The sequence below is a fragment of the Pimephales promelas genome, chromosome 5, assembly GCF_988280905.1.
Source record: "Pimephales promelas chromosome 5, fPimPro1.hap1.1, whole genome shotgun sequence".
NCBI classification, from domain to species: Eukaryota; Metazoa; Chordata; class Actinopteri; order Cypriniformes; family Leuciscidae; genus Pimephales; species Pimephales promelas.
In genome coordinates this window covers 36153647-36177125 of record NC_142773.1, presented here as the reverse complement: position 1 = coordinate 36177125, position 23479 = coordinate 36153647, and the positions used below count along the sequence as shown (strand labels likewise).

Below are 23479 nucleotides of genomic sequence, written 5' to 3'. Positions count from 1 at the left end.
AGACATTTAAAGGAACAGTCATGTTTAGACCAACTTTTTATTCAGAGTTCTTTATTTTAGTATATTTAATGAGATATTGAAGTGTGACAGAGGTGCTTTGGTCTGCTCACGCTGCTCCATGTAGGTAGAGCGCCAGGAACTTGTTGAAGGTGTTAGGCTGATATCCTGACAAACCAGCAGGGACCTACAAATGAAGAGCACGACACGTTCAGTCAGCAAACCAACAATAACGACTGAGGTCACACAAAACAGAAAACTTCACACCACCTTCTTATATTTCACAACTCAATTACTGGAATTGAGATTTGTTGACCACAGCATTCCAAGTATCGTTCGGGACTTTCAAAGCAGGTAATGTTTCTTTGTAAAACAAAATAAACGGTGGCTTTCTGCAGTGAACAGCACAACTCGCCAGAGACAGTCAAAACAAATACATAATTCAATGTTTAACCAAAAATAAGAACCTTAGCATTAACTGAAGTTCATATTTTTGATGGAGAGGCCACACCGTTTTTGACAGATGACTCTTCTGCTCACCAAGCCTGCATTTATTTGATCAATATTGTGAAATGACATTGCAATTTAAAATAACTGTTTTCTATTTTAATATAAATTAAAATGTAAATATTCCTGTGATGACAAAGCAGAATTTTCAGCATCATTATTACAGTCTGCAGTGACACATGATCCTTCCGAAATCACTCTAATATGTTGATTTACAGCTCAAGAAGCATATATTATTATTATTATTATTACAAATGTCGAAAATAGTTGTTGCTGGTTTAATATTTTTGAATAAACCATGACAAATAAATCCCCAAAAAAATCTTATAACGTACAATCTTGCAGCACCTGTATTCACCTTCTGTCTAAATTGTTTTAGTTTCTTTCTTTCTTTCTTTCTTTTTTTTAACTCGCCTTTAGAAAAGTCGTCCAGAAAATTAGTCATCCAGCCCCAGACTGTTGTGATTTGATGCTTCATGAACACTACTGTAACTTTGGTAAGTCCAAGTCTAATATTTATGTTATGCCTCTCTTACATGTCAGATTCCCTACAACATGATAAAAACTGTATCCATATAACACACTGACCTGCATCAAACTGCACAGTTCAAGAAGCAGTGCTGTTTTGATTGACAAAGTAAATGTATCTGAACAAACTCGACTGTTTACCTTGACAACTTTCTTCTTGATAAAAGGCCGGACTTTGGCAAACTTGTAGAGAGGCTGGTCCTCGTCCACCCACACCAGATTCTTCACTCCGCTGTCAGACTGCAGGTCAGTGGTGTTGAGCTGAAACACCACGAACTGGAAGAGACGGCCATTAGTGGCCACACTCTGCACCACGATGGGCTTCTCCAGAACTCTGGGCTCTTTCTGCAGGAAGACCACAGGACATCTGTCTGTAAGCAACTTTTTTGCTTTGTTATTATTGACAAACTCAAATCATTTCAATGAATGCTTCAAGGAATGTCTGACATGTTTTTTCTTTAAATAAATATGTTATGCAGTGCACCAATATAACCAAACGGCACTATTTAGTAAATACATTTTGTAACTAATAAAAATGCCATTTGGAGATTTCAGCAAACATATTTTAATATTGTTAAACTATTTGCTGAACCAGTTTTCAGTCAATTCATTGAAACAGTTTGAACTTGCAATTAATATTATATAATAATATTATTACACAGCTCTGTGGAATGATTCTGTTTTTGTTTTTTTTCAGGATTCTTTGATGAAATTTCTTTGACCTACACATTTTTTCCCAATTTTACAAAAGTCTTGGTAACTTTTGGTCAGCTTAATGCATCCTTGCCGAGTAATAGTATTTGCTTTAAAAATATATATAATTCTAAAATATATATATATATATATTTTATAATAAAAAACAGTAGTGTACATCGTAAACACTCAATATAAGGGATGTACGATATATCGGTCACATTATCGGTATCGGCCCAACAAGAACATTTAGCCGATATCTAAAAGCCGACAAATAATGTATTATTTCCTTCAACTGAGGCACTTTAGATGCGCACCGTTCAACATGATGCTTTTAAATAGCTTGAAATACGATTTAAATCACTTTAAAAAGGTCAAATCCAGTTAAAGTGCAAAAGTCTGTCATATCGGCTACACAACATTAAAATAAGAACATCATAATTGTGTTTGTATCTTAGCTTTTAATGAGGAGACTTTTTTTTATAATCAGGCTCTCAAAAATTGTCTAAAAATTTGGATTTAGATTTATCGGCCAATATATCGGTTATCGGCTTTCAAATATAAAGAATTATCGGTTATCGGTATTGGCCAAAATTGTCATATCGGTGCATCCCTACTCAATATATTGTCCAGCCCTAATCAATAGTTCTAATGAATCTTTTAAGGATGTAAGGATCTTACCCCATACAGGGCTTGTGCTCGGGCCAGCGCGTTTCCAAAGGTGAACATTACCATCTTAGCACGGAGCTGCTCAGGCAAGAGCTTTGGGGTGTTTCCCATCTCCATCAGGAAGAGAGTGTGGGCATGAGGGTAAGGATAGCCCTCTCTGAAACCTGGCGAAAGGAAACAATGAACCGCAACGTGGACATGATTTCAAACTACCACAAGGCATGATTTAAACACAGGGTGAGATGTGAATGAAGCCAGCGGCTGACCTGTGTCGTTCTTCTCCTGGTAGACGTGTGTGCACTGCAGGTCGATGGTGGGCGCGATGGGGTAGAAGGTCTCCAGAGCCTGATCAGCAGTGCTCTGGATCTGCTCCTCTCCAGCCAAAACGGGTACAGGGGTCATGGAGTTCAACAGAAACCCATTCTGACCTCTGACCTGGAACACGTCCTCTCCTGGAAACAGATGAGTTTTGCATAGTAAGTAACAGAAGTGGTAGCCTTTTCCCTGGTTTTGATACACATACAGCATTTTCAAAAAAAAAAAAAACATAGTCAGTTATCTTTCAAGTGAATGTAAACAGTTGAGAAAGAAAACATATGTGTAACTATAATCGGTCCCTGCATCAGGTCTTAAAGTGACAGCAGCCTAATATACATGCTACCAAATAATGAGATAATATTTTTTTTTTAAAATATCTAAATGGTAGTTTTTCCCTATGGTATCAATGTCAAAAATGTGCCCAGTGAAAATGTGAAAAAAAAGTGTTTTTCTATTTTCAAAAATTATTGTAATTGCGATCATTTCATTATTTTCTGTATGCCATTTTAAAACCAAATGTTATAGCGTAAGTCTTTTTTTTTTTAGAATCATCAAAAATTGCATTAAAGACAATTACCTTAAAATATTTACATTTCACATAAATGCAAAGAATCACACCCCCCATAAAAAATGTCTTTGTTTTCATAAAAATATAAATATTTTCGATTCAATTCAAATGTTTCTTGAGCAGCAAATCATTATATTAGAATGATTATTACTGAAGGATCGTGTGACACTGAAAACTGCTGAAAATTCAGCTTCATCTCACATGATTAAATTACATTTTAAAATATATTAAATTAGAACACAGTTATTGTATTTTTTTAACAATTTACACACATTTTACTGTATTTTTCATCATATAAAAGCAGCCTTTGAGAGCATTAAACATTTTAAAATCTTTTCGTTCCCAAACTTCTGAACGTTACTTTATGTATTCATCCATACTGGCCATTTAAAAAACAAAAACAATATTTGGTCAACTACTGATAGCAGATGAAATGCACATAAATGCAAAAATCTGGACTCAGACTGAAGCAGAAGACATGTGCGGCCCAATTTACACCCACCTCTCCTCCAGGTCGCTGCCAAACTGTATTTCTCAGCAAGAATCCTCTTGGCCAGCTCAGGACGAGTGACCTGCAGGCCGCCACACAGGTGAAGCAGTCTGTGTAAGAGCGAGGGACTATAGAGGAAAACAAAATACAATCTCAAATAATGTTTACCACATAAAACACCTTCTTTAACCCATTTGATGCTTCATGCAGAACAGAACGGGAACATTCCCAATTCACCAAACGTATGTTCCCCGAGTGTAATGTCACTTCGTGTCAATGTCAATCTGGCCTTTTCGTGCTCGTGCTGGGACGGGTTTTTGTGAGAAGGAAAATGTTAAGGGCCAGCAGTAGTTGGGAGATAAAACAGCCACCAAAGGGCAGACTTTAACCAGGGAGATGAGAGATATCAAAGAGGCTCATATGAATGGCAGACCTCCCAGGGGCAGTATTAATTAATAAAGGCTTTACAGAGCCGCTGCCTGCTGGGAATGCAGACCGGCCCGTGTTTAATGACCGTCATTAAATTCAACACTCCATCAGAGCGCCGCGGACCGGGCCAAATGCCACCTTCCATATTGAAGCTGTTGAGCCAATTATGAAGCGCTGGGTTAGAGGGGACAGTAGCTGCCGTGTGCGGGTCTGTTTACCGTGCAGAGATGAATGAGCCGCATGTTAATGGTGGCACTGCTTTCAATGTAATGCTTCCATGGTACAATTGTGATGTAGGTCTATATAATATATCTATCTATATATATCTATCTATATATATATATATATATATATATATATATTCTTCTTATTCTAATTTAAGAAAAGCATGTTTAAAAGCTATATATATATATATATATATTGCTTTTAAACATGCTTTTCTTAAACTAGAATAAGAAGAATATATTATTCACTGAAACTGAAATTGTATGTTTTTTTTTGCATTTTAATTAAGGTAAGATTTTTTTAGATATTCATAAAAAGTATAATAATTACATTCATAATAAATCATATTTTAAATGAAACCCCTATAAAACGGATGTTTAATTCTGTTCGATCTCGTTTATCAGAATGAACAAATCTTTTTCCGTGTCATTTGGTTTATTCAACGAACGAAATGAACGAATTGACTCGGGAAAAGATTCATTCATTTTGATGAACAAGTTCGAACAGGAGAGTCACAAAGAACAGAGCATCACAGAACAGAGCAAGGTGACCATTTGAGCTTATAAAACTTCAACTTTGTTATTTATTTTTTAAATGAGCGATTGTTTTTGCTTGATAAGACCCTTATTCATCGTCTGGTGTCGTTTAAAGCCCTTTGAAGCTGCACTGAAACTGTCTTTTGGACCTTGAACCGTTTGGTTCCCATTGAAGTCTATCATATGGAGAAAAATCCTGGAATGTTTATCAAAAACTTTAATTTCTTTTCGCCTGAAGAAAGAAAGACATGGACATCTTGGATGACATGGGGGTGAGTAAATTATCCGCAAAAGTTTTTTTTTTTTAAAGTGAACTACTCTTTGAAGTAAATGTGTTCTGGTTTAATGAAAAAGCTGCTGGTGTCATGATAGGCTATCTATTTTATGACTTCCTTATTAAAGATCAATTGCTAATTAAAGGGTTAGTTCACCCAAAATTTTAAATTCTGTCAGTATTTACTCACCCTCATGTTGTTCCAAACCTCTATCTGTTTATTTGTTCTGCTGAACACAAAGGAAAATATTTGGAAGAATGTTTTAATCAAACAGTAGTCAATGGGGAATGAGATCTGTTTGATTAAAACATTCTTCTGTTTGATTAAAAAATTCTTCTTGTTGTTTCTAGACACTATAGAAGTGTTATCAGAAATGAGGATAGGGTACCCACCAGAACCTCTCTCTGGGCGGCCGGGGTTCTGTAGTGTCCCACAGCCTGGAGTTTTTAATGGCGTCCTGTACTCTCTCATCTTGATTCTCAATCTGATTGGCTGCATCTTCAGCCAGGGTGAGAATCTGAGCAGGTAAACCTTTAATGATGACTGACTTACTGAGCCAGAGGGCTTGTCGAACACCTACAAACAGATCACAACCATGTATTATCCGCTGTTACACACATATCAAACCAAAGTTTATATATATATATATTCACTGTTATCGTGAGAAAGAAAAATTAAACAACTTAAATTTTCACCCACAACAACGCACAGATAAAAACTATCACTACCTTCCAGCACATTCGTCCTCTGATTAAACATGTAACAGGGTTTGTCCTTATGTAGAGGCATGTCTTCTAGTTTGGGGGACGTATAGTGAGTCGGATCTTTCCATCCACGGTCCCAGGGAGGAAACCAAGGCTTTGCCAGTCCTGGTACAAAGTGCATCCTGTCAGCATAAGTGATCGGCTCCAGTCCGGCTATTTCGGGGACCACCCGAGGTTTTTTCCTCGGAAGAATCTTCCCATATAAACAAGAGCTGGTGGACAAGAAGCGACGTCCATGAGGAATCATATAGAGGACACTATGACAGTCTTTTGATTTGCAGTTCTTAGTTATTTTAAATGCCGGTGTCCTTATCCTTCGCACTGTTGCGTTAAACATTTTACCAAAAGTATACAAAAGATGTCTAAAATTGATATATTAGCCAAAAACAACTAAACAATGATGCTCGTCGCTATGACATTTTCTCGTTGCACTCAGGAGGCGGCCATGATTGTGTGACGTGACGTCACGCAGTGAGTGTCTTCTTCTGGAGTCAGTGAATGTCGTGTTGACAGACATTAAGCGTCATCACTGCCATCTATTGATACGTGCAGGTATTCAGGTCTGAAGCTGCATCGCACTCAAAAAGCCACTGATCTGTGTTCATAATATAATATAATATTCATAATATAAATCTGAATCTATTTTCTTGCTATTCCAAAAGGACTTGGTGGTTTTGGTGGTTTAAATCACATATGTAATGTATGTGTAACAAATTTTTCTTGTAAAATAAAAAGAAGCTTTTTGAATATAATATAATATAATGCGTAATATTTGTGTGCCATTTGGTGCTTTTTAAATCATATAGGCCTATATAACGAAACAAAATATAAAGTATAATATTTTGTAAAGATTCTTTTTTTATTTGTCTTTTTATTTATTTATTATTTGTTCTTGTATCAACGCATCAACATATTTGTAAAATAAAACGTTTTTGAAAGTCTGCTCCGATTGTTTTAATATAATATATTTTCATCTAACATTATATAATTTTTGTGCCATTTGGTGTTTTTTAATGTAACATGCAACAAAATAGTATGATTCTGTCTTTATTATTTGTTCTTGCATCAGCGTCTTGTTTAATATAAAAAGTAAGTCCTGTTTTTGTATTGTTTGAATAAAAATACCCAAACCTCCCAGGCCCTACTTTAAAAAAAAAATACTAATGATAACAAGAATTCCCATTATTAAAATCCTAAGGTCTATTTCATAGCTTTGCCCTGTTGAATTGCATTTAATAATAACGACTTTATGTTAAACTTTAAAACATCAGCAGCATTAAGACGGCTTGTAATACATGTGGTCATCTGCGTGTCCCTTCCTCTTATCAACTTAAAACACACCACTTGTTCCATGAGCACGATACACTCATTAACATTTCATGGCTTTCTCTCCGAACAGTGTATTGACAAGCCACCTGCGTGCATTTGATAGTCCTCATTAAAATTTAGTGAGTGGACCACCTATCCAATTGCCCAAGAATGAGAGAAGTCCAAAGAATGAAGAGCTTTAATATTCCTCCCGTTCTCTGAACCCTGCCGGATAGTATGTGTAGAAGAACTTAAATGCTGCAGTGCATACTAAAAGAAACAACATGGTTTTAAGGATAAATGTCTTCATTCACGTCTTGTTCATTGCTGGAAAGGTCACCTCCAAGAAAGGTAAGACGGCTTCCTATCACATGGGTGAAAGTGCACACCGAATGAATGTTGTACCATTGTAAACACCTCAGTTCTTCCTTGAGCTTGTAAGCCAGCTTCCTAATTATGTGATTGTTTTTAGTGCATCTTTGTCTTAAACAAGAATATTCAATAGTCATTATTGATTAGGTTACGCATACTGATCAAATGTAAATCTTGAATGCTTTGTTTTTGATTCAACTGTGTAATATTTGAATAGGTGTTAAATGTGGAGGAATCCTCTCTGCAAGCAGTGGCAATGTGTCGAGTCCTAATTTTCCAGGCCTGTACCCTTATGACACTGAATGCACCTGGTTGATAGTGGTCTCAGAAGGCTCTTCCGTACTGTTAACCTTCCAACACTTTGAGCTGGAATACCATACGGACTGTGCTTACGACTACATCAAGCTATACAACGGCATCTCCGAGGATGAGGGCAACCTCCTGGGGAAATTCTGTGGAGATGTGTCTCCACCTCAGTTCAGCTCGTCCTGGAACGTCATGTCCATTATCTTCCATTCAGACCGCCATGTCGCACGCAAGGGTTTCTCGGTGGGCTATAGGAAAGGTGAGGAGCGCAATTGAACATTTGAAATATTGCGTTCACTGTAATCCATTTAGAATGGAAGTCTATGGGACAATACGTTGCACAGATTTGTAAATAAGAATACACATTGTTTTGGAAGTATTGCCATAAAACTTCAACATTATATTTGATAACATATGTCTAGTGTGATGAAATTGCTTACTAAACTTGTTATGTCCCATCATTCAACTCCTGTCATGACCATTTGATGCTTATAATGCAAAAAAAACAGTCAACTTAAAGGGTTAGCTCACCCAAAAACTAAAATTCTGTCATAATTTACTCACCCTCATTCCAAACCTGTAAGACTTTTGTATGTGTGAACTTATATGTATATTTATTATATGTGAAAAAAGGCCTGATTTAGTCTGTTCCTTATATAAAGTCTCTTCAGAAAATTTGGACGAAACCACTCAATTCAAATGGATTCGTTTTACGATCTCTTTACGAACTTTTTGGTTCAAAAAAGCGACAAAGGGGTAGTTGCGAATGGCAACGGGACAAAATCTCTCAGATTTAATTTAAAATATCTTCATTTGTACTTCAATGATGAACAAATTATTTTTTTTACAAAATTTTTGGGTGAACCACCCTATAATATTTTCCATCAAAAAACATATTGTATTTGATATCTTCTCATTAATGAGTGAATATGCAAACATTTCAAATTTCGCCTATTGTTATGATAAACCTGCCACTTTTTGAGTAATTAAAACTGAGAACTTGTTTTAGAATATTTTTTTTATATAACAACATTTATAAGAATGCTTATACTTAAACAATTATAAGAATGAATTTGTCATATAATTATTAACTCCATTGAAATCAATGGATTTAATTAAATTCCTTTTGAACTTATAACTCCTCACTTCTCAAAAACAGTCACAAATATATAAACAGTCACAAAAATATATTCATTTTACATGCATAAACATTTGAACAATTTTTATAATGCAATTGTATTATCTGGTTCGATGGTTTTTGGTTGCCACTTTTTTTTTTTGCTTTGTTTTCTGGGTCACAAAAACCCCAAAATGCATCTAGTTAACTGTTACTGTATAAATCAATTTATACATTTGTTTCTCTCTCTAAAACAGATATGTGCGGTGGGGTTTTGACCGGTCTTTCAGGAGTCATCTCAAGCCCAGGTCATCCACAAGACTACAGCAACAATGCCGACTGCTCCTGGACAGTACATGTGTCCAATCAGAGTGTAGTCAGCCTGGTGTTTCTCGACTTTCAGTTGGAAAACAACGAGGGGTGCAACTTTGACTATGTGGCTCTCTTTGATGGCCCCACTGTTAAACACCATCACCTGGGCAATTACTGCGGTAATGAGAGACCTCCCAACACCGTCACCACATCAAACCAACTGCTGGTGGTCTTCAAATCTGACTTCAACATCGGAGGGAGAGGTTTTAAAGCCTACTACTACTCAGGTGAGACACTTGTTGTCATACAAGATGCAAAATCATAATAACATAATAATAACATAACATAATAATAACATAATAACAAGTGCATAATCCTTGATCTTGCTGTTTTGTTTTAAAGGAGAGTGCCAGCAAATACTCAAAAATATCAGTGGGAACTTTACTAGCCCTCACTTCCCAAACATCTACCCCAATAACATCAATTGCCACTGGACAATCACTCTAGCGGCCGGCTACAGGGTCAAGCTATTTTTCACCTTTCTGGAGCTTGAGGATCGGAACAGCCTGACCGAGACGTGCAGCTATGACTCTGTGACTGTGTACGATGGGGATAGCGAGACTGACACTCTGTTGGGCCAGTGGTGTGGTAGTGAACAGCCTCCATCGTTGACCTCTAAGGGAAATAAACTATTGGTTGTTCTCAACACTGACCGGAACTATGCCTTTAAGGGCTTCACAGCTTCCTACATAGGAGGTGAGTGCTCACTTTTGAATTCATCGTTCGAAAAGTAGTTTTGGGAACCAGATGATGTTCCTTTACGATTAGCCTATTTAGTGATACAAAAACATACAGCACAGTAGAATTCAACACATTCAGTAGTAAAGTATTTTAGTTATAGGTTCACTCTTGAAAGGGTTTTTTCACAGCAATGCCATAGTTCCCCAAAGAACCTTTCAGTGTAACGTTACAGTTTTTAAAATAACTATTTTTTTCTTATTGTGTAGAACATTTAAAAAATATGAAGAGCCTTTCTCCACTAAAGAACCATTTTTTTTTTTGAATGAAAAGGTTTTATGGATGTAAAAGGTTCTTCATGGAACTATCAATCATAGGCTATAAATAATAATGACGGAGTTACCTCATATTTGTTGTTGTTATTTGAGCTACACTTTGTATTTGGCCCTCAAGTGGTTACAAATACATAATTGTTTTAGTTGCGCTTCTGCTCTGGCTCTGCTCCTCCGTGGGGATGAATGTGGATCGAGTCACCGGTGTACACAGATATGACATGACATGATGATAGCCGGATGGATAAATAACGTGTTTTTTTTTTTTGTTTTGTTTTTTTTTGTAACCGTTTTAAATTATCCATGGTCCATAACCCTACCCATCTCTCTTCCCTTACCTGTAAGAGAAATCCTTCCTTCGCGGGTCAAAATGACCCGAAGCCATAAAATTATTGAGTTTAATTTTTGATTATATGACGTCAGGCTACACAGAGAGAATGTAAGCAATTTCCCGCCAAATCCGCCCCGACAGTTATAAAATGTAAATTATTATAGGTCTATCAAAAGTGTATTGGGCACATGGTTTGGAAAATGTGTGGTGTTGTTGTTGTTTTCATAAAGTTACTTAGTGTGTATGCAGGCTCATAGAGTTTATGACTCCAAAAAAAGTTGATTAAGAATTTTAAAATGTAATTATTACTGAGATTCTCATTATTTAGTAACAGAATTGCATTTGTTCCCCAAAATATTTATTCCTCAAAACAAGAACTAAAATAATTGTCAAATTCTTCCATCACAGCATTACATAGCCTATCATAGCTATTCATTGACCTCAACCTGAATAGTTGATGTTTTGTTGTTGTCTTTGTATTGCAGTGGTGCCAGTCAATGTAAGCTGCACACGAACTGAGTTTCAGATTCTGATCTCCAGACAGGCTTTACCTCAGCTGGACCGTGAAAAAATTTACCTGGGGAATCCATCCTGTTCGGCCCAGCTGACAGAAACATCCTACAAAATTCTAGCCCGTTTTGTCAACTGTGAAACTGCTGGACAGGTATATAAGATAAAGAGACACTGGTTAAAGTGCAGATTCTTTTGTGGGATACCACACTTAAAACACCCCTAGTTTCCTACACTTTTCTCAGTGACGGTCCTAGGTCTAATTGAGATGTTAACAAATGTCTGATAGCAGCTTTTAAATATGGCTTTGTTCAAATCAACATTATGATGCCTCATATCCTGATATCTGATCTTCTGCAGAAACGCCAAAACATCACCATGCTGGTCAACTCGCTTTATATCAACTTCTCTGATGGATCGCAGCAGAATATTCAGGAATATGAGTTGCAGTGTGACGCCCAGAGGAAGGTGGCCATGGCCAACATCATCACAGTTGAAGAACGTATCCGGCTCAATGAAGAGGCCCGCCGGGCCCAGGAGTCAAAGAACAAGACAGTCGCAGAAGAAAGTGAACCGCATGACACCAGTGACATCATCTTCATCAGTATCTGTGTTCTTGCTGTCATCCTCATGTTAATTGCTATTGTGTGGTTGGTGCTCCTATAGACCAGAGAAACAAGCGTACAGCCATCTTTGTTTTTGAAATTCCTTTTTAAAGAAGCACTGACACTATAGAAGACAAATTAGCTGGTTGAGTGGATTTACTTATTGTAGCATGAGCATTGTTATGTTTGAAGTGGATGTCATAACAAATGTCAGTAGAATGGGAAGATTATAAAACGAGCGGCTCTTTCATAAATCCATAAGATCTATCCTTCATGCTGTGGAAATACAAACCGGAAAATAGAACACAACGAGCGGGGCTTCATAAGGTCTATAGGAGCGCCACACAATAAATACATACGGACTTGATACATCTCTATTTTTATACTTTTTTTAAAATTAATTTAAGCTTAATTATTACTGGTGCTCAATTATGATTTTTATTATTATCAATGTTGCTGCTTAATATTTTTGTGATAACTGTGATCATTTTTTTCAGGATTCAATGAATAGGAAGTTAAAACAGCAGCAATTTATTTGAAATTATTGAAATAACTATTTTTAAATGTTATAAATGTCTCTTGAATCAAAAGTATTAATTTCTATTTTTAAGATCATACTTACCTGAGACTTTTAATGATAGTGTCACCTTTACCACAACAATATAAAGCAGCAAAACTGTTTTAAATGGATTATATTATAATAAGAAATGTTTCTTGAGCAGCAAATCATCATACTAGAAAGATTTGTGAAGAATCATGTGACACTGAAGACTGGAGTAATGATGCAGAAAATTAAGCTTTGCATCACAGAAATAAATTAGATTTGACATTTTAAAAACTTTTGACCAGCAGTGTAGCTGTGAAGGGAAAGAAACATTCTGACAAATGAGATGTAAAAAAGTCAAATGTTGTATTTAAGATTGAAAGTTAAAAATCCAAGTTCCAAGTCAATGAGTATGTCAAATATGTATAAATATATATTTTTTTAAATGAAATGGGTAAACAATATTTTCTTTAGGTCACAAGTCTGAATCCTTCAATTCTTTACAGTTTCTTTTTGTGATTGCAGACGAATAAATTAACTGGTAATTTGCCGTCCTCGACCTGAGCTCTCAACTCAGGCTTATGTTTCAGAGCAAAGACAAGAGCCCTCACAGTCCTTCTGTAAGCTCTGCTAACAAGCCGAGAGCTCTGGTGGAAGACCTCCCTCTCAATGTTCTCCACCAGTCCATGCTCCACCTGGACAGGCAGGAAAAGAATCACACAACATGCATGCGAAGTACAACTGTTTCATGATTATATTTAATAATACCATTCCAGAATTTAAATGAAGCAAGAAACTAATGAAAGCATAATAACTGAAATTGTAATGGTCATTTAGGATCAGTACCTTCAACGCAATTGCTTCAGAGAGCAGTTTCTTGGCATTGCTCCTTAAACTTTCCGTCAATTTGTCACAACGAACTTCTATGGAAGGTTTATTTGCATGTTCCTCAATAAAGGTCCTCCAGTGTTTATACACCTCCCCCGCAAGGGACTTGATTTCAGGATCTTCAGAGTGTTTGCGAAGGTTGTTAACTGTGTGTCCTGTAGACATACAAATGAAAATGGTGGGGCTGAAATTAGTATATGATTTGATGGGGTTGATTTGAAAAGACAGGGATAAAACTAGATAGGAATCAGCTAGTTTTACCAATTTTAGTAGTCTTTAGCACTTCTTTGGAAGGCACTTTCTTGTCCAACTCCTTTAAGGCTTCTATCATGTTCTCTTTAGCTTGGCCAGGGAGTTCAAGTATTGACTTGTACCTCTCAATGTCTTCAATCACGACCACTCTCTGGAACAAATATGTAGCTAGATAAATAAATGCAGATATCAATAATATAGCACATCTGGTGAAGATTGATGGGCAGGGTAAAATGAGCTATGACTTACCCGTAGGGACTCTAATGTTGCTTGTTTGTAATTTCTCTTTTGTTTTGGTTCCTGTTTCACCCGGTCTCCCTTTGGTAACCGAACAACAAATTTATCCATGATTAAAACCCTGATGTGAACGCTTTTAAAGAGTTTATTTACTTCAGCTCTAGCTACACTTATTTGTTTTAGGTTACTACATTGTAGATCAGTGGCAAAAAGCAGTAAAATGGATTTTCTGATTCGCACCGGAAGAGAACATGCGTCAGCGCGATAAAGGTCTTTCAAAATAAAAGCCTTCTATCCCGTTAAAACCAAACGGGTAACAAAAAAAAAAAAAAAAAAAACACAAAAAAATCGATTAAATCTTCAAACCACTTACACACCAATTATTTTAAAATACAAATTATGAATAGTTGTACAAAATCACAAAAACAAAACGTAAGTTGTCTTTCAATATTTTTGTGAATAAAATATTCAATACTAATGAAACCCCTTCATTAAATGGTTTAGTTGCTTTAAAATTATGAAATATATAAACACAAACTGTATTTCATTTTACTTTTCTTAAAAAAGTTTATGATTCATTAAATGAAGATATTAAATTGGATTTAACACTGTATACTGTTCATCATGAGATGCTAATTTGTGAATTTCATTTATTAATTGAGCATTTAATGTATTATTTTGAGTTTGTTTTGGGAGGGGGGTTCCATATAAAATGACAGCCATCACTGATTTTAATATCAGCCAAGGATCTACTTCATAATTTATCTTAATACTTTTGCTAAAGGGAAGCTAATAAGCTATGCATTAGCTAGGTGATCACGTGACCTGAGTCTCAGTTTTTAGCGCGGAACTTGGAGTTTGTCTGGAAGAAAGACATTTCCGAACTAGACCTAGTTGTGTGTTTATTAAAATATTTGCGTTTTCTTTTATCTGCGCGATAAACGTGTTTGACGCGTTGATGAATTCACTGTTTAATATCAAAATAAGCCCTTAACATAACTTATGAACTTTGTGCGGTAACGTTAGCTGTGTGTTTACGCCAGTGCGTGCAGTTGTTCATCGGATACAGTCTACTGGTACGGTGTTCTGTACAAAACAACAGGTAAACGTTTTTAAAACTATAATTTTACACTATTAAATGACGTTAAAATGTGTTTTATGTACTTTTTGATGTGTTTGGTCTGATTTGGATTCAGTTAAACACTATCAACAGTTGAGCTGTTTAGGATTATAGTGTCTAATGCCATCCAACAGTTCTCCCACATTATTGGATCTGTTGGTTATTGTGGGATTAAATGGAGTCAGTACCGACTGGGCAGAGGAGCTCTCATCAAACTGTTGAAAAGGGCAGGAGCAGACACAAAATTTCCAGTGAGTGAGTCTTTTTCACTATGAATGTTAGTATGACAAACATGTAACGTTAATTACATTTAAATACTTGACGTACAAGTTTCAATAGAAAGTACATTAAAGTTTATTTTAGTTTAAATGCTTAGTAGTACATTTTTGCAATAGCCTACAATGAACTTTTATGTAAAAGACTGAAGTATTTATGAAATTGTATGTAAAGGGTACTTAAGTGGGTCAAAAGGGCACTCTTAAAGGGATCCTCCACTTTTTTGTGTGGAAATTTTACAACTCCCTCAGAGTTAAACAGTTGAGTTTTACCATTTTCGAATCCATCCAGCCGATTTTCTGATATTTAGAAGAATATCAGTAACCAAACAGTTTCTGGTCCCATTGACTTCCATAGTAGGAAAAAAATATATAGCTACTATGGAAGTCAATGAGACCAGAAACTGTCTGGTTACTGATATTCTTTTAAATATCAGAAAATCGGCTGATTGGATTCGAAAACAGTAAAACCCAACTGTTTAACTCTGGGGGAGTTGTAAAATGAGCCTATTTCCTAAAAAAGTGGAGTATTCCTTTAAGTTCACTTAATTGCATTTAACTTAAATTTAAACTATAATACATTTTCATTTAACAGGCAATTAAGTGTCCAAAAACATTACATTCAGTTTAATTAGTTTACTTAAATAATATTTACGGCACTCTTTTAAAAAATTTCAAAATGTACTTTATTTCACAAGGAAATGGTTTGTTTGTTTTTTAGCATTTTTTTTTTAGATATTTATGTTTAATTATTTAATTTTACCTAAATAATTAAACCTATGTGATTCTCTTTTGTTTAGGAGGTGTTGAGACAGACATTGCATACCTGTATGAAGTTCTGCCACAGCTGTCTCGAATTTTTCGTATTATAGATAAAATTGGAGAAGGTTTGCCATTAAATTTCTTGCTGGTTATACTTAATGATGGAATAGCTATGAATGGACATAAATCATACTTTTTTTTCTGCTGACTGATGAACCTTAGTTAACTTTTTCATCATTGTGTGATTACAGGCACTTTCAGCACGGTGTATTTGGCAGAGGCGCAGATGACCGACGGTTCAAGAAGGATGTTTGCATTGAAACACCTGATCCCCACCAGTCATCCTGTGCGAATAGCTGCTGAACTCCAGTGCCTGACTGTTGCTGGGTAATGAAAATGTGTCATATGTCATATTTTGAGCTATCATCGTTCATTTTATGAAAGATATTTTAGAACCAGCAAACTTTCAGAGTTACTTGACAAAATTTCTTTGCAGTGGAACAGAAAATGTGATTGGAGTCACGTACTGCTTCAGGAAAGAGCATCACGTGGTCATTGTCATGCCATACATGGAGCATCAAACATTTGTGGTAAATGTCTCATATGTGTGCTTTTAACCCAAATAATGATGCACAATGAATAGGACTGCATTTACACTGCAATTTTTAATGCACAGATCCGATCTTTTGACCAGATCTGATTCTTTGGCCCGATATCTGTGTTTACATTAATGCCCACCAACAATTATTTTCAGTTATCGTTTTACTATGCACATGGTAGACCCTTGTTTTGATTGGCCGTGCTATTAAAATTACTTCTATAATTCAAGATAACAGCTGTCATAAATGTTTTGCAGCGCAAAATTTGACGTAACAGATATATAGTTCGGAAATAATTTCTGTTTATCCACAGCTTAGATAAAGTAGCCCTGTAATATGTAAATATAATGTAGCTTTCAGTAGTGAAGCTGTTTTGATTCAGGCTGAGGTTGAAAACCAGCTCCTGAGTGTTTCGGTGTTCGCACAATTTCTTTCCTTTGCATGGATAAAGGCAAATCAGCCTCAATACTACATTAAAAAGCTGTCTTTGTAAACGTAATAAATGTGTCCTCCTCGCCTTGTGGTGGCTTGGAATTCAAAGCGAATCGGATATGCGTGTTTAGATGTAGGTCGGATGTCCAGATATCGGATATGTGTCTGATTTAAAACCACATTTGGAAGTGGCTCAGATCGGATGCGAAAAAATCGGATCTCATGCAGATTTTTGTGTTTACACGTGGGCAACAAACACAGATGTGAGTAAAAGATCGGATTTGTTGTGCCTGTGTAAACGCAGCCTAGTTTACCCATGACCAAAGATATCACCCAAAAGTCTTCATTCCTTGTAGGATATTGTTGGCTCCTTGAGTTTTGAGGATGTGAAGCATTACATCTTCCACCTGCTCAAAGCCTTGAGACACATTCACAAGTTTGGCATCATCCATCGAGACATCAAACCAACCAATTTCCTGTTTAATCAACAAAGAAGAGAGTATGTACCTAATGTTCATGTCTAGTTTCTCTGCCTGATACACATGTAATTGCCACAGTTTCTTGGATATTTAACTGGCTAAACGATCGTTAGATTATAGCAAAGTAATGTACAAAAAAAATTTACCTTTAAAATATCTTTTAAATTTGCCAATATCTTAGCCAATTTGATGCTAATATGTGCTTTCCTAATGGAATTTATAGATGTAGTTCATCTAAAAAATGAAAATCAGGTATTTTTCTTTCCTCTCACTGTCATGCTGTTCCAAACCCGTTAAACTTTCGTTCATCCTCGAAACACAAATGATAATTTTAATGAAATGTGAGATTTTTGTTTCTCCATTGAAAGTCCATTCCACCATAATTTTGACTTTGACACTTTACAAAGTTAATTGATCAAAAAACATACATCCATATGGTAAAAGGCAGCTCAGAAACGTACTTGCTTGACGCACGACAAACTATGAGGTTTGTTCGCACATTTCAAGCAAGTACGGTGTAGCTTCTGTGTATCATATTTCATGAGCTCCATGTTTTGATCAATGCTTGTTTGTGGGGAAAAAAACCTAAATTAAATATGTTCATCATGGTATAAAGAGATAATAAATTCTCTTACATATGAATTACATTTACCTGTATATGAATGAACTTTTTGGGGCCAGTGGCCACAATATTATTAACCCTCTGGGGTTGTTCGGCCCAAATGGACCCGAAGAATTTAAATAATTTTTTTTTTTTAAAAATCACAGCTGCCTCGGAATGGTCCAAAATTTGGTGACTTTGTTGGTATTTGAACACCCCAAAAAATTGGGGACAGGATGTGAATAGTCTAAGTGGTTGTAAAAAAAAATAGTCACACTTGGGGTGTTTGGGTCCAAATGGACCCGCATGAAAAATGACTGGGAAATTGGCAAAAATGTGAAAATACGGAGTTTTTTTGTGCGTACAATCTACAAATCAGCCACGATCTTGAAAACAAGCACACAACAGTGAAGGGGTGAATCTATAAAACATCAAGAGTGCAAAACAGACACACACACACACACACACACACACACACACACACACAAACACACTTTTATACACAAACACACCAAAAAATTAAGATTATACATGTGTTTTACATTTTTAAAATGCTCAGTTTGTCCACCAGATGACATCCATCTCATTTCAAAAATTACTTTTATGCCTAGGCTTGACTCTAAAATGAAATACAGCTTTAAAAATTTTTTTTTAAAAATATATTTTTTTAAATATTTTTTCTATTATGTTCAATGAGGGGAAATTTTGTCATAATTATTGCATTAATACTAATTATACATTTTTTTTATTTTTGAAATTTTCTCAAAACACCAAAAAAGAAAAGAAAAAATATTATAAAAAACAGGTAAAAAAAAAAATCATGATTTTTTTTTTTTTTTTTTTTAAATATGAATCCCGCCATTTGGGTCCATTTGGACCCGAACACCCCGAGTGTGACTCTGAAACGAACAACCCCAGAGGGTTAAAAATAATAATACTAACTACTAATATAATACTAAATACTAAAAAACTAACTAAGAATAAAATGCACAACATTAAACTGATATTTTTGCCTTTTATTTTTATTAAAACAGATTAACATAATTAGCCTTTGAACATTTTCTAAGACAAAGGGGGAGTCAAAAAGGCTGATAACCACTGGAATAGATCCAAGTTAACTGAAGCGTGCTGATTCCCGTCTTTCTCGTTCCTCAGGTACGCTCTAGTGGACTTTGGCCTGGCGCAGGGCACTCCTGATACGCAGATAGAACTGCTGAAGGTGGTGAAAGCAAAAGCTCATAAAGGTGGAGGGTTGTCTAAGATGGTGGAGGAATCACTTGGGAAACAGAAACTAGTGCCTTTACCACCCAACACCAGAAACTCTGCCATCCTGTCTAGCACCAAAGCACCAGCTAAAAGACCCTGCCCACCCGCTCGCATTAAACACAGCAAGGTGTCTGCACTGTCTCTTTGTTAAATAGATGAATTAAGTTTTTAATGATGATGGTTATGAGTAACATTGGGGGACTTTACTTCCAGGTTTGCTTTGCTATGTTCATATTGTTTTATTTTAGAAAACGTATTCATGTCAAAAACCTATTTCCTTCCTCTCAAAGGAACTGTTGGGACTTGATAAGGCACCACGGTCTGTATTTGGGGAGAAAAACATAAACGGCACAATCTCTCATAAACCTGGCACTGGCAAAGTTGAGGTTAGCGTCTTTTCTCACAATGGTTGCATCTGTCACTTGAATAACTATCAGCTCTTTACCTGTTGGATTGTATTTCAGGGATTGCTTTCAAAAACTAAAAGAGAGGAGGTAATTCCACGTAAGATTGTTTCTTCAAAACACCGCTCAGTCCCCGTGAGAGCGCCATTAAATCAGAAACCCAAACCCCCTGCCGTCAGCCCGATGCTCACCTGCAACTGCTTCATGACCGACCGCGTCTGCAACATCTGCCTGTCCAGGTACACACTCTTTTTCGAGTCATATTTATTTATAGTATATTTTATACTTTTATATTGTCAGTAATATTTCAAAATGAAGCAATATTTCAAGTTTGTCCATCATTCTGTTGGGAAAATCTTGTTAAAATGCATCAAAAATAAGATCCATCAGGCTTTTGAGGAACGTTTATTTGTACATCTCTTGGATTGCACTACATTATGTGTTTTGCCCACCCTCATTACTGAATGCAAACTTTCTTTTTTAGATTAAAAAAAAGATTTTGTCTGCAGAGGTGTCAAACTCAGTTCCTGGAGGGCCATTGTCCTGCAGGACTGTGGCCCTCTAAGAGCTGAGTTTCATAGTTTGAAGGTTCATAAACCGTTCCAATTTAATATAAATACATATTTGGCACCATTATTTCATATGTCAGGCTTTACAGGGTTCATTTAATAGTGCAGTCAGTGAAGAACTTTAATGCTTTGACAGGAAACAGCAGGTGGCTCCGAGGGCTGGTACCCCAGGCTTTAGGGCTCCCGAGGTTCTGACCAAGTGCCCTAACCAGGGAACAGGTAAAGCTACTCATTAACATTAATATTTGCTGCATATTGTTATTTGGAATGCGATTCAGCATTTATATTCCACTTGGAAATTTTTCGATTTCCTACTTTGAAAGTAAAACTAAATATAATGCCACTTGATGTTGCTCCCTTTAAACTGATGATGTACACCTGTGCACAACAAACACTGTCATCATGCTCACTGAAGTCTGATTCACCAACAAATGAATCTTACGTGTTAGATCTTTTAATGCATCTTTAAAATGACTCACAAACTCAAGAGTTACTGATTGAATCAGAGTGATTACTGAATCAACATCAAGTCAATATACCCAAATAAATCAGACCTGAATCAAATCGGGAAATCTGTATTTTATACCCAATGCTAATATTATCTGAGCATTGGAAAACAAAATGTTTCATGCCCAGAAGACAGAGATATGAATGGAATGGAATGGAACACACATTTAATATGGTGTACATTTCATATATTTAGTTCAACTGTCTTATGTTTTAAAGCTAGGGTATACGATTTCAAAGATTGTTCATTATTAATATCCTCGTTTATATGCTGATTATGGTTATAGAGTACAATCCTAACAATATGAGTAGAAAAAAGAATGAAAAAAATCCATTCAATCTATTGGCTGTACAGCCGCAGAAAAGCCGCTGCTCTCATCCAATCACCAGCTCCACTTGAAACTCCGCCTAGACTCGCGTCTCCAACCCAACCGCACACGACCCCGCCCCCCTCCTTGCGCGAGCAAACAGCTGACAGTGTATGGTAGCTAGCTAAGTAGTGTCAGATCAACAATGGCTAAACAATGGATAAAAATATAAACGACAGCAGCAAGCGGCCACTGCTTGCCCCTACTGTAAAGTTTGGATGAAAGAAAAAGTCTGTAGAGGAAAGAGCAGAGATTAAAAAGAAATGTGAGGAACGTCGGACTCTAAGTAGGATAAATATAGGGTCCACCATTGACCGTTGGAGGAAGCTTCAGGGAGATCTGGGACTGAAAACCGACGCTGGCATGGCTGACTTTTGAGCAGGTAAACATTTATTTATACTTTTATGGTGTGAGGTGTTACATATATAGCTTTTTATCAGTTTGACAACTTGCTCATGATGATGCTGCCGGTCGGCAATGGCAATGCCGTTTAGCATGGCCTATCACGGGTCAAAGTAATTATATTTCTTAAGGTACTTGAATATATTTCAGTATGCCTAGCGGGTTTCTGTTCGAGCCGATCGGAATTTGAACAAGATGCGCTGTGTGCTGATATAACAATTACTGAAAACCCTAGCAATACTAGTAGCATTATACTAATGGTGGTGGGGAGTTTAGAACATATCATGTCATGTGTTGCTAATCTTGCGTTGACGTGAACTCAAAAGTGACATAGCTCAGGGATCAGGTAACACAGAGGGGAGGGGTGTGTGTGTGGAGGGGCGGGATGAGTTTTTTAAAACTTCCTTACCATCTCAGGCTTTCTCGACCGATTTTTAACATCGTACACTATAGATTTAGGCACCGTCATCATGCTCACTGAAGTCTGATTCACCAACAAATGACTCTAACGTGTTAGATCTTTTATGCGTCTTTAAAATGACTCACAAACTCGAGAGTTACTGATTGAATCAGAGTGATTACTGAATCAACATCAAGTCAATATACCCAAATAAATCAGACCTGAATCAAATCGGGAAATCTTTATTTTATACCGAATGCTAATATTATCTGAGCATTGGAAAACTGAAAACATGAAATGTTTCATGCAATATTTCATAGAAATATCCCACATCTGACTTGTGAATGGAACACACATTTAGTATGGTGTACATTTCATATATTTAGTTCAACTGTCTTATGTTTTGAGTCTTTTTACAGATTCATGACTAATGAAAGCACACCTTTTTGCAGCTATTGACATGTGGTCAGCTGGAGTTATATTGCTGTCCCTGCTGAGCGGGAGGTATCCGTTCTTCAAAGCCAGTGACGATCTGATCGCTCTTACTCAGATCATGACCATTCGAGGATCTAGGGAGACGAAGGAGGCTGCTAAGACGTTTGGTATGGGGACTGAATCAGATGTCTATGGATCCTGATGTTTTTCATTTTATTTCTCGTAACTTCAACTGACTGAATATTGTTTTGTTTCTGAATGCAGGTAAATCCGTAGTGTGTAGTCGTGAACTTCCTCGCCTGGACCTGAGGATCCTCTGTGAGACCCTGAGAGGTTTGCGATCATGGGATGACACCTCGCTTCCTGCTGAGTTTCAAACCTCACGTAACCCAGCAGAAGTCAAACAGGATGCTGGGAGTCCAGCTAAGAAACGCATGAGCTCAGGCTCACTCAGAAGCATTGCAGAGCTGCAGGAGATGGGCTGGGACAAAGCGCCTGATGATGTGTACGATCTCTTGGATAAACTGTTAGATTTAAACCCAGCGACGAGGATAACGGCCTCCATGGCACTGCAGCATCCACTCTTCAAAGATATGACTGATTAATTCTTGTGTATCGCCCTAATTTTGCATTATTCTGTAAAGGGCTACATGAATGTATTTTCTAACTACATGCTGTACAGTGATTTATTTATTTGTTTAATCATAGTTTAACTTTTGAGAATAAAAAGCCTAATTGTTCATGTTTTTAGTTATGTCACTCAAAAATAATTTTGCATAAAATATACATTTTAAACTTTTGGAAACCACCAGACTGTTTTTGCTACTTGTTTCTCCAATAATAATAAATCAAACTAACAAAAACAACAGATGCATGGATATTTTTGTTTATATGCACAGAACTTCTCACAAAAAAGGTCACAGCATGGGTGCATTTATATTTGTTCATTCGCTTGTAATTTAGATAATTCCAGTTGAATGACCACATGCTTGAAGTACTCATTCAAAAA

At 36.4% G+C, this 23479-nt stretch overlaps 4 protein-coding genes across 7 annotated transcripts; 2 read left to right on the top strand and 2 right to left on the bottom strand.

The window, feature by feature from the left end:
* Positions 1-31: 31 nt before the first annotated feature.
* On the bottom strand, positions 32-6463 carry mrpl37 (mitochondrial ribosomal protein L37). Its single transcript, XM_039676101.2, has 7 exons — positions 5964-6463; positions 5628-5811; positions 3783-3898; positions 2661-2846; positions 2407-2558; positions 1174-1377; positions 32-184 (listed from the first exon to the last, which is right to left on the bottom strand). Exons 1-7 carry the CDS (start codon positions 6334-6336, stop codon positions 107-109), a joined length of 1293 nt encoding a protein of 430 aa, XP_039532035.2. The 5' UTR covers positions 6337-6463; the 3' UTR covers positions 32-106.
* Positions 6464-7576: 1113 nt separating this feature from the next.
* cdcp2 (CUB domain containing protein 2) lies at positions 7577-11999 on the top strand. The gene is made up of 6 exons (XM_039676118.2): positions 7577-7658; positions 7897-8244; positions 9360-9701; positions 9817-10170; positions 11301-11479; positions 11686-11999. Exons 1-6 carry the CDS (start codon positions 7592-7594, stop codon positions 11989-11991), a joined length of 1596 nt encoding a protein of 531 aa, XP_039532052.2. The 5' UTR covers positions 7577-7591; the 3' UTR covers positions 11992-11999.
* An 822-nt stretch (positions 12000-12821) lies between these two features.
* tceanc2 (transcription elongation factor A (SII) N-terminal and central domain containing 2) lies at positions 12822-14114 on the bottom strand. Its single transcript, XM_039675831.2, has 4 exons — positions 13864-14114; positions 13624-13765; positions 13321-13517; positions 12822-13169 (listed from the first exon to the last, which is right to left on the bottom strand). Exons 1-4 carry the CDS (start codon positions 13960-13962, stop codon positions 12975-12977), a joined length of 633 nt encoding a protein of 210 aa, XP_039531765.2. The 5' UTR covers positions 13963-14114; the 3' UTR covers positions 12822-12974.
* A 488-nt stretch (positions 14115-14602) lies between these two features.
* On the top strand, positions 14603-23183 carry cdc7 (cell division cycle 7 homolog (S. cerevisiae)). 4 transcript variants are annotated; one of them, XM_039677972.2, is made up of 12 exons: positions 14603-14953; positions 15106-15222; positions 16047-16133; positions 16260-16395; positions 16505-16598; positions 17396-17538; positions 19275-19338; positions 19676-19771; positions 19850-20028; positions 20495-20577; positions 22488-22637; positions 22735-23183. In XM_039677972.2, exons 2-12 carry the CDS (start codon positions 15147-15149, stop codon positions 23073-23075), a joined length of 1449 nt encoding a protein of 482 aa, XP_039533906.2. In that variant the 5' UTR covers positions 14603-14953; positions 15106-15146; the 3' UTR covers positions 23076-23183. The 4 variants fall into 4 exon arrangements, with proteins under 4 accessions (XP_039533906.2, XP_039533903.2, XP_088987529.1 ...); XM_039677969.2 differs by having other exon boundaries at positions 19275-19512; XM_089131403.1 differs by lacking the exon at positions 19676-19771.
* Positions 23184-23479: the final 296 nt, after the last annotated feature.